At 40.7% G+C, this 12,069-nt stretch overlaps 1 protein-coding gene across 1 annotated transcript in view; it reads right to left on the reverse strand.

Moving 5' to 3' along the window:
* Positions 1 to 9,907, reverse strand: part of LOC139390000 (secreted frizzled-related protein 1-like) — a 33,790-nt gene extending 23,883 nt beyond the window's left edge. Inside the window, exon 1 of the mRNA XM_071137083.1 lies at positions 8,964 to 9,907. Within this exon, the coding sequence (XP_070993184.1) occupies positions 8,964 to 9,489 (526 nt within the window). The 5' untranslated portion in view covers positions 9,490 to 9,907. The remainder of the gene's footprint in view (positions 1 to 8,963) is intronic.
* Positions 9,908 to 12,069: the final 2,162 nt, after the last annotated feature.

Below are 12,069 nucleotides of genomic sequence, written 5' to 3' on the forward strand. Positions count from 1 at the left end.
TAGCTAATCCAAGTTTATTATTTTAAAAGGCTAATTGATCATTAGAAAACCCTTTTGGAATTATGTTAGCACAGCTGAAAACTGTTGTCCTGATTAAAGAAGAAATAAAACTGGCCTAAAATAATGTACTTTACTCAGAAAAATAAACAGCCAATAAATCCATGCAGGGATAACAAACCCAAACACAAAAGACTAACACAAAACCAGGAACAATCACGCACAAAACATAATGGGAACCAGAGGGTTAAATAGGGAAATAATAGTAACGTAATGGTAACCAGGTGTGTACAAGACATAACAAATGGAAAAAGAAACGTGGATCGGTGGCAGCTAGAAAGCTGGTGACGACGACCGCCGAACGCCGCCCGAACAAGGAGAGGCACCAATTTCGGCGGAAGTCGTGACACGAATGCACACACGCACGCACACTAGGGCCGGCACAGTTACTATATAACCGTGTAACTTACGGTTATGGATGAAGACCGCCGTCATGAAAATAAAATAACCGTCATCAACAGTCTTTCTTTTTTTGGAAAAACAGAAGACTGAAGACTGGTATTGTGGTATGCAATAATTTACATGATAATTTAGAATGTTCATTCAAATTATGCTAACTGATGTGGCTCATGCAATGGAATGTATTTTTTGTAATGTCAGTTGAGTTGAATCAACAAATCACAGCACATACTGTATTCATGGGTACACTTACTGCTTTTACTTCCTGCTTTGCTCCTACGGACACACTCGCAATGGCCGCCAGTCCAACCATTATGCCACCATTGACTTGAATGGGGACACCCCTTTATATTAATTATATTTCTATGGCAGCACATGCAGAGGAGAGGAGAAAATGTGATCATTTGGGTGGCCAATTATCATCATCCAAAATTCCATGACTGTCACAGCCCTAACGCACACACAGTCACGCACACACGCAGATACACATACAGTTGAAGTCGGAAGTTTACATACACTTAGGTTAGAGTCATTCAAATGTATTTTTCAACCACTCCACAAATTTCTTGTTAACAAACTATAGTTTTGGCAAGTCGGTTAGGACATCTACTAAAAAATGGTTTAAATGTTTACAGACAGATTATTTTACTTATAATTCACTATATCACAATTCCAGGGGGACAGAAGTTAACATTCACTAAGTTGACTGTGCCTTTAAACAGCTTGGAAAATTCCACAGAATTATGTCATGGCTTTAGAAGCTTCTGATTGACTCAAATGATGTCAATTAGCCTATTGGAGATGTACCTGTGGATGTATTTCAAGGCATACCTTCAAACTCGGTGCCTCTTTGCTTGACATCATGGGAAAATCAAAAGAAATCAGCCAAGACCTCAGAAAAAAAATTGTAGACCTCACAAGTCTCTTTCACCCTTGGGAACAATTTCCAAACGCCTGAAGGTATCATGTTCATCTGTTCAAACAATAGTACGCAAGTATAAACACCATGGGACCACACAGCCGTCATACCACTCAGGAAGGAGACGCGTTCTGTCCTCTAGAGATGAACATACTTTGGTGCGAAAATTGCAATCCCAGAACAACAGCAAAGGACCTTGTGAAGATGCTGGAGTAAACAGGTACAAAAGCATATATATATATCCACAGTAAAAGGAGTCCTATATTGACATAACCTGAAAGGCCGCTCATCAAGGAAGAAGCAAATGCTCCAAAACCGCCATAAAAAAGCCAGACTACGGTTTGCAACTGCACATGGGGACAAAGATTGTACTTTCTGGAGAAATGTCCTCTGGTCTGATGAAACAAAAATAGAACTGTTTGACCATAATAACCATTGTTATGTTTGGAGGAAAAAGGGGGAAGCTTGCAAGCAGAAGAACACCATCCCAACCGTGAAGCACGGTGGTGGCAGACTGGTGCACTTCACAAAATAGATGGCATCATAAGGTAGGAAAATTATGTGGATATATTGAAGCAACATCTCAAGACATCAGTTAAAGCTTGGTTGCAAATGGGTCTTCCAAATGGACAATGACCCCTAGCATACTTCCAAAGTTGTGGCAAAATCGTTTAAGGACAACAAAGTCAAAGTATTGGAGTGGCCATCACAAAGCCCTGACCTCAATCCTATAGAAAATGTGTGGGCAGAACTGAAAAAGCGTTTGCGAGCAAGGAGGCCTACAAACCTGACTCAGTTACAGCAGCTCTGTCAGGAGGAGTGGGACAAAATTCACCCAACTTATTGTGGGAAGCTTGTGGAAGGCTACCCGAAACGTTTGACCCAAGTTAAACAATTTAAATGCAATGCTACCAAATACAAACTGAGTGTATGTAAACTTCTGACCCACTGGGAATGTGATGAATGAAATTAAAGCTGAAATAAATCACTCTCTACTATTATTCTGACATTTCACATTCTTAAAATAAAATGGTGATCCTAACTGATCTAAGACATGGAAATTTTACTAGGATTAAATGTCAGGAATTGTGAAAAACTGAGTTTAAATATATTTGGCTAAGGTGTATGTGAACTTCCGACTTCAACTGTACATACACATTCCCTGTTACTTGAGACTTTTAAGGAAGATTAGGCCTTATTTATCACTGTCAGAACAGATTCTGAAGAAAAAGTCTGTGAACCCTTTGGAATTACCCGGATTTCTCTATAAATTGGGCATCAAATTTTATCTGATCTGAATCTCAGTCACGGTAATAGACAAACATAGTGTGCTTAATAAACTAATAACACACAAATTATTGTATTTTTCTTGTCTATATTGAATACATAATTTAAACATTCAACAGTGTAGGTTGAAAAAAGTATGTGAACCCCTAATCTAATGACTTCTCCAACAGCTAATTGGAGTAAGGAGCCAGCTAACCTGGAGTCCAATCAATGAGACGAGATTGGAGATGTTGGTTAGAGTTGCCTTTCCCTATAAAAAAAATCACAAAATTTGAGTTTGCTGTTCACTTGAAGCATTGCCTGATGTGAACCATGCCTCGAACAAAATACATCTCAGAAGACCTAAGATGAAGCATTGCTGACCTGCATAAAACTGGAAAGGGTTACAAAAGTATCTCTAAAAGCCTTGATGTTCATCAGTCCATGGTAAGATAAATATTTTATAAATGGAGAAAGCTCAGCACTGTTGCTATTCTCTCTAGGAGTGGCCGTCCTGCAACGATCTGCAAGAGCACAGTGCAGAATGCTCAAAGAGGCTAAGAAAAATCCTAGAGTGTCTGCTAAAGACTTACAGATATTTATTGAACACCCTAACATCTCTGTTGACTCTGTCTGTCTACGATACGTAAAACACTAAACAAGAATGGTGTTCATGGGACCCTCCCATGAAACAAAAACATTGCTGCACATCTGAAGTTTGCAAAGGTGCATCTAGATGTTCCACAGCGCTACTGTCAAAATATTCTGTGGACAGATGAAACTACAGTTGAGTTGTTTGGAAGGAACATACAACACTATGTGTGGAGAAAAAAATGAACAGCACACCACCATCAAAACCTCATCCTAACTGTAAAGTATGGTGGAGGGAGCATCATGGTTTGGGGCTGCTTTGCTTCCTCAGGGCCTGGACAGCTTGCCAACCTCTGATGGAAAAAGGAATTCCCAAGTTTATTAAGACATTTTTTCAGGAGAATGTTAGGCTATCTGTCCGGCAATTGAAGCTTATCAGAAGTTGGGTGATGCAACAGGACAATGACCCAAAACACAGAAGTAAATCAACAACAGAATGGCTTCAACAGAAGAAAATATGCCTTCTCGAGTGGCCCAGTCAGAGTCCTGACCTCAACCCAATTGAGATGCTGTGGCATGACCTCAAGAGAGCAGTTCACACTAGACATTCTAAGAATATTGCTGAACTGAAACAGTTTTGTAAAGAGGAATGGTCCAAAATTCCTCCTGACCATTGTGAAGGCCTGATCTGCAACTACAGAAAACGTTTGGTTATTGCCGACAAAGGAGGGTCAAGCAGTTATTAAATCCAAGGGTTCACATACTTTTTCGACCCTGCACTGTGAATGTTTACATGGTATGTTCAATAAAGACATGAAAACGTATCATTGTTTGTGTGTTATTAGTTTAAGTAGACTGTGTTTGTCTATTGTTGTGACCTAGGCGAAGATCAGATCGAATTTTATGACCAGTTTATGCAGAAATCCTGGTATTTCCAAAGGGTTCACATAGTCTTTCTTTCCACTGTATGCACTGACTGTGCAGATGGAGAGATGACTGAATGAAGCAGGAAAATCTTCCACTCAGGGTTCGATATTTATTTTCAGTTACAGGAGCCAAGTTACACATGAAATGTTTAGAATATTTTGACATTATGATTTAAAACAATGAACGATTGTGACTATATAGTGTAACAACTATGGATAGTGTCTTTGTCAAGTGATGTTCATGAATTTTCTGATAATAACTGTTCTGTTCTTTCTCAAACAACATTTGGAAGGCTGCGAGGTTTAACATCTAAACTCTAAACAAATGAACAGATGGTGAAATATAAATCAATACATATTAACACGCACGTATTCTGTTTTGTTGTGATTGCTAGTTGTCCAGGATGTGTGTTTGACAAAACCATGTGAAAGTTACACCCAGGTGGAAAGAGCTTGTGAGAACAGGCACTGTTTACAGAGTCAGAGAGTCACTATTTTCTATTTCATCTTGTTTCTACTCTAAATCAATTACTGCTTGCTTCATACATGTTCAGCAGCAGTGGAGAGGCTCTTTAAATAAAATACATGACCCACTGGGCAAAACCTGGTTGAATCAATGTTGTTTCCACATCATTTCAAGAGAAAAAACTCAATGATGACGTTGAATAAACGTGGAAAACTAATTGGATTTGCAAAAAGTCGTCAACGTAAGGGTATGCGTTCCAAATGGCACCTTATTCCATATGTAGTGCACTACTTTTGACGAGAGTCTTTGTGACACACATTGTGGATCTCTGTGTGGTCCCAAAGCTCCAACAGGAGACCTTTCTCAGGCTGCTGGGCTACTGCCCAAACAGCACACACACCACCATGTTGGCTCCACAAACACCACCATGTTGGACCCCCCCTCAACCCAACACGTCCCAGTAACAGAGGGACTACCTCAGATATACAGTAAGTGCCCTGTAACTGCAGCACCATGGAGTGAGAAAGACCTCTTCATCGGGTGCTGGACTGTTAAGTCACCAGTCACCATATCAATGTAATCCTGCTGTAAGACGAGTCATTCATGTTCAGAATGGAGGAAATGTTTGAACACTAAGCTAACACTGTTTTGCAGCATGCATATGTTATACAATGTAGATCAAAACATAAGGAGGTTGATGATGGAAAGTCCCTTTTAATTTATGAGCAAATCTGGTGGTTGTACTTCCCCTTCTCTGGGACACCTCTAGTTAAAGAGCAGAGCAGAATTTCCAACACATCCAGATTCCTGCCAGGGACACTGGTATGGCAATAAAATACTACAACCCATGGCAGGAACAAGAATTGTAGACACAATTTGTCCTTTCATTGTGAAAGGCCTTCTGTAGCATTGATTTCTGTTGTAATTTCATAATTTTTGTTTTGTTTGTTTACAAAACATATCTAAACCATTGTTACTACCAAGCTGTTGGGTACATTTAGTCATTTTGACCACTGAAGCTGCATCCCAAATGGCACTCATTTCCCTTTATAGTGCACTACTTTTGACCAGAGCCCTAGACAGAAAGGCAGCATGGGTCTGAGGTCTTTTGGAGTTCACTGTAGCCTTGAAACACCGTTTATTACATTAGCGAAATTGACATGGCCTGTTTTTCATTTTTTTTATCTCTCATCGTTGTCCCTCTGGTATTCACTCTTAGAAATACCACTGTATCTGCTCATCAAATTAAGCTATAGGGTAATTCCACATTAACAACGTGATGCCGAGACTCAGATTCTTCACGTTAAAATGTATGTCAAACAAAAACCATTGATTACAAAGTTAAACAAACCATACAACTATTTGCACAATGACTATTTTTAATAATTTCTACTGACTATTTGACAAAAACACATTTACTTGGTAACTGAATGACAGCACAAACAGCACAAACTGTCGTTCTGTTACCAAGCTTTGCATCTGCACTGCTCTTCACCAGAAGCGGGCGGGCAGAGCAAACAGAGCGATGCGGTGGAAAGGACGGGACAGGCAGAGCAGTGACTGTATGGATAGTCCATATCTCCAATCATCTTTCTTTATAGTGATGTTGTGTTTACAGTGGCTTGCGACAGTAAGTAACCCTTGGCATTTTTCCTATTTTGTTGCCTTACAACCTGGAATTAAAATTTATTTTTGAGGGGGTTGTATCGTTTCATTCACACAACATGCCTAACACTTTGAAGATGCAAAATATGTTCTGTTGTGAAACAAACAAGAAATAAGACAAAAAACTAGAAAACTTGAGCGTGCATAACTATTCAGCCCCCCAAAGTCAATACTTTGTAGAGCCACCTTTTGCAGCAATTACAGCTGCAAGTCTCTTGGGGTATGTCTCTAAAAGCTTGGCACATCTAGCCACTGGGATTTTTGCCCATTCTTCAAGGCAAAACTGCTCCAGCTCCTTCAAGTTGGATGGGTTACGCTGGTGTAGAGCAATCTTTAAGTCATACCACAGATTCTCAGTCAGATTCTCAATTCTCGATTGAGGTCTGGACTTTAACTAGGCCATTCCAAGAAATGGAAATGTTTCCCCTTAAACCACTTGAGTGTTGCTTTAGCAGTATGTTTAGAGTCATTGTCCTGCTGGAAGGTGAACCTCCGTTCCAGTCTCAAATCTCTGGAAGACTGAAACAGGTTTCCCTCAAGAATTTCCCCATATTTAGCGCCATCTATCATTCCTTCAATTCTGACCAGTTTCCCAGTCCCTGCCGATGAAAAACATCCTCACAGCATGATGCTGCCACCACCATGCTTCACTGTGGGCATGGTGTTCTCAGGGTGATGAGGTGTTGGGTTTGCGCCAGACATAGCGTTTTCCTTGTTAGCCAAAAAGCTAAATTTGTGTCTCATCTGACCAGAGTACCTTCTTCCATATGTTTGGGGAGTCTCCCACATGCCTTTTGGTGAACACCAAATGCGTTTGCTTATTTTTCTTCTTTAAGCCATGGTTTTTTTCTGGCCACTCTTCTGTAAAGCCCACCTCTGTGGAGTGTACGGCTTAAACTGGTCATATGGACAGATACTCCAATCTCCACTGTGGAGCTTTGCAGCTCCTTCTGGGTTAGCTTTGGTCTCGTTGTTGCCTCTCTGATTAATGCCCTCCTTGCCTGGTCTGTGAGTTTTGGTTTGTGGCCCTCTCTTGGCAGGTTTGTTGTGGTGCCATATTCTTTCAATTTTTTTTAGAATGGATTTAATGGTGCTCTGTGGGATGTTCAAAGTTCTGTATTTTTGTATAATCCAACCCTGATCTGTACTTCTCCACAACTTTGTCCCTGACCTGTTTGGAGAGCTCCTTGGTCTTCATGGTGCCGCTTGCTTGGTGGTGCCCCTTGCTTACTGGTGTTGCAGACTCTGGGGCCTTTCAGAACAGGTCTATATATGCACTGAGATCATGTGACAGATCATGTGACACTTAAATCCACCTGTGTGCAATTATGTGACTTCCCGAAGGTATTTGGGTGCACCAGATCTTATTTAGGGGCTTCATAGCAAAGGCGGTGAATACATACGCACACACCACTTTTCTTCTTTTTATTTTTTTCATTTCACGTCACCAATTTGGACTATTTTGTGTATGTCCATTACATGCAATCCAAATGAAAAGACAATTTAAAGTATAGGTTGTAATACAACAAAATAGGAAAAACGCCAAGGGGGATGAATACTTTTGCAAGGCACTGTAGCATGTACAGTATGGTAAAGACAACCAATGCCTGCCCAGCTGGGTCATTACAATTCAAAACAATGCATTCTAAAATAAATGACACACTCACTTTTGGTGAGTTTAGGCCATAAATGTGTTTTTGTCAAATGTTCTGTTGAAATTGTTAAAAGTAGTCCCTAGGATTGTTTAACTTTGCAATCATTGGTTTTTGTTTAACATACATTATAAAGTGAAAAATTGGAGTCTCAGCATCACTCACTCTGTTACCGTGGAATTGCCCTATGCACCTTTCTTGGGAGTTCTAAAGGAAGAGGCCAGTAATTGAGAGGTGGTTATTAATAGATGTATCAGTTATTTGGCTGGGCTCCCAGTATTCAACAAACACCTTGAAATTAATTGCTACCATCTGTTAAGGAGTTTTACAATATAACTTGTTTGTCAATAGCAAGCAACTTAACATTTGCTCGAAAGAGAGGTTATCTCTTGGTAAAGACAGAAGCGTATATTGCTCTGAACTAACGAAGTAAATGCTTTACTATCTCACTCTTATATTCTTTGAGATAATCGAATCGAGAAATAATCTAAGCAGTCATGGGAAAAATGATCCCAAAAGGTTGGGAATGGTCATTTGCATGAGGTTTGAGATCAACAAACATATTTTAACCCCTGAAACAACAATCTGCTGCCTACTGCATGGGTGTTGATTCTCACACTTTTTCAAAGCAGTGACTGAGTGTTCTCAGTCAAGTACTGCAGCTATATGGTGTTCACATTAGTTTGTGTTCCCCAATCCAGATATTTGATAATGATTATTACAGATTATCATGGTTTATTCACAAAATTGATTCAAAAATGTTTATACAATTGAAAATAAATCATAATCTTCCAAGTGAAGAATGTAATGTCAGTTGAACAATACAGCTTAGCCCTAGCCAACACCTCAGTTATTTAAGCATTATGCCAAGCAATGGCACAGTTTCAGATCTGGTACCAGGCTGAGAGATCTTATAAATCACATAGGGATTTTATATGTAATTATATATATATAGACATGATGACAGGCATGATGCCTGCTGGTAGGTAGGTAGGTAGGTAGGTAAGTAGGTATAGCCTTACCTGTGGGCTTGGTAGCTTCAGTGGCGTTGGGTGCAGTCATGGCAATGCACACGTCATCCTGGGGAAACTTGTCACAGGTGAGCATCTCAGGCCAGGGGAAGCCGAAGGACTCCATGATAGGGGTGCAGCCATCTCGTACAGCCTCACACAGCCAGCGGCAGGGGTATATGGGACGCTCCAGGCACACTGGGGCAAACAGGGAGCAGAGGAACACCTGGGTACCCGGGTGGCAGCTCTTATGCACCAGGGGCACCCAGCTGCCCGCCTGCTGCTTCACCTCAGCCATAGTCTCATGCTCCAGTAGGTTAGGCAGCAGCATCTGGTTGTAGCCCACATTGTGGCACAGCCTCAGGTCCTCTGGGATATCCACACATTGAGGAGGCTTGCCATAGCTGCGACCACCATTGTACAAGTCCGATTTCCAGCTCAGGTATTCATACTCAGAGGCTCTGCTCGTAGACACCACTGCCATGGTCAAAGCCAGGGGGATGATTCTCCAACGGCACAAAGGTTCAATGGACCTCATTGTTCACAACAGAGGAGAGTCTACAGGATAAAAGTAAAATGCAACTCACTGGAGCTTTCAGTATAGAATAGAACAGAGCTGCTTCAAGAGAAAAAATAAATGTAGAAACGCTCCAAGAGTCCAGTGGATAAATGTTCTCTGAATAGAAAGTTTCAGGTTTCAGTATAACTCCACTCCTGCCTCCTCTTGTTGCACCCCCGCTGTTCTGTTCCCTTCTGCAGGGACTGACTCACACAACCGCCTGTAAAGATAACTGCCTGGAGTATGGCAGCTGGGAAACAAGAGGAAATTGTGAAGTGTGCTTCGGCCAATCCGAAAGCGTCTGCGCCTTTTGGCACTCACATGTCAATCAAAGTGCTCAATTACCCACTGCGTAGAACACGGCTCAACTTTCCCTACCCCCTTCATTAGCCTTTCTCTTCCTTTGTCAAAACAAATACCTTTTCTTGACACCAAACCAAAAAAAGATTTAATAGTGGGTCAAACGGACGCGCGCAATCAATTGACAGCCATTACGCTCAGTAGCCTACATTTTTTTTTTTACGATTTTGGACAGCTATTTGGAGAATTATATTTGACAAGAAACAGTATTTACTTCCAACGTCAATATGCAGAAATACAGTATGCTCAACAAATATAAGGAACTAGGCGAAAAACTTTCAAAAGTTTTAAGTCAAAGTAAACTATGTTAAATATATCTGAAAACAAAATGAGTTCAGACCAATAGTGTTTAAAGATACTTAACGTCACACATTCTAAATGTAAATAACAGTCATATTGTCCTGACGTGAAGAACAGATAATACTGTTAAATTAAATATACATTTTTATTTCAGTCTAGGCTACTTAGATGTAATTCGATTTTGTTCAAGTAAAAGTGTCCATCTGCATGTCACTCCAAGTATTATTAATAGCTTTCCCAGATTAGACAGGACTAAGACAAAAGATGGGGAATCTACCAATTTAAATGTGCATTAATTTCCATGCCATTGTCTTGTTAATAACGAAACCCAATGAAACACTCCACATTAGAAAACAAAGCAGACAAAGGTGGTCCCTATAGCCTAAACATTAAATCGCATTGGTCTTTCCATTTAGCAGAAATACTGTGAGCTTTAAAATCAAATAAAAATGCATCTAGATTTGACATCACAGAAGCCATGGTCTTCCACTATAGCCACATGTGGTTAGTTTAGGTGACACGTACTTTTTCATTTATAATGCAATTCCAATCTACAGGATCATCATAGAACTGCCAATAAACTGGGATAAGGGTTATGCTGATATTATGTCTGTTTAGCAGTGCTGCTACATAGACAGCTTAATGAGGTTTAGGCACCCAACTACAGTTTGCACACAGTAGGGATTGCTAAAGCAAACTCCAAGTATTTAAGACTGGGGTGGAGGTGAGGGGAGTCTTTTCAATTTATTTTCTTCTCTCCTCTCCAGACCTGGCTTCACTCAGATGAATGAGAAAACTGAATTCCTTGGCTGCAATCGCAAATGGCACCCTATTCCCTATAAATAGTATACTACTTTTAACCAGGGCCTGTAAATCTCTGGTTTAAGGAAGTGCAATATGTAGGGAATAGGGTGCCATTTGGGATTCCTACCATGTCTGTCAGGAATAATGTGACTAACTGTGAAGCCAGCAGCTGAAAACAGTCTGTGACTGGGATGTTCCACATACATGGAGCTAGGTAGCAGCAACCTAAAACCAGTTCAGAGTACAGCCAAGAATAAACACGCAAAAATGACTATAGACCAATATATCAGCTTGTGTGACATTGGATGTCAGAGTCTGGACAATTTCTAATGATACCATGTTGAGTCTAAACATACAGTACCAGTCAAATGTTTGGGCACACCTTCTCATGCAAGGGTTTTTCTTTATTTTTACTATTTTCTACATTGTGGAAGACATCAAAACTGTGAAATACAGATATAGAATCATGTAGTAACCGTAGCTACCCTTTGCCTTGATGACAACTTTGCACACTCTTGACATTCTCTCAACTAGCTTCACCTGAAATGCTTTTCCAACAGTCTTGAAGGAGTTCCCACATATGCTGAGCACTTGTTGGCTGCTTTTCCTTCACTCTGCGGTCCAACTCATCCCAAACCATCTCAATTGGGTTGTGGACATCTGATGCAGTGCTCCATCACTCTCCTTCTTGGTCAAATAGCCCTTACACAGCCTGGAGGTGTGTTGGGTCATTGTCCTCTTGAAAAACAAATTAAATTCCCACTAAGCGCAAACCAGATGGGATGGGGTATCACTGCAGAATGCTGTGTTAGTCATGCTGGTTAAGTGTGCCTTGAATTCTAAATAAATCACTGACAGTAACACCAGCAAAGCACCCCACACCATCACACCTCCTCCCCCATGCTTCACGGTGGGAACCACACATCCGGAGATCATCCATTCACTTACTCTGCGTCTCACAAAGACATGGCAGTTGGAACCAAACATCTCAAATTTGGACTCATCAGACCAAAGGACAGATTTCCACCGGTTTAATGTCCATTGCTTGTGTTTCTTGGCCCATGCAAGTCTCTTCTTCTTATTGGTGTCCTTTAG

Source organism: Oncorhynchus clarkii, chromosome 30, assembly GCF_045791955.1.
Source record: "Oncorhynchus clarkii lewisi isolate Uvic-CL-2024 chromosome 30, UVic_Ocla_1.0, whole genome shotgun sequence".
NCBI lineage: Eukaryota > Metazoa > Chordata > Actinopteri > Salmoniformes > Salmonidae > Oncorhynchus > Oncorhynchus clarkii.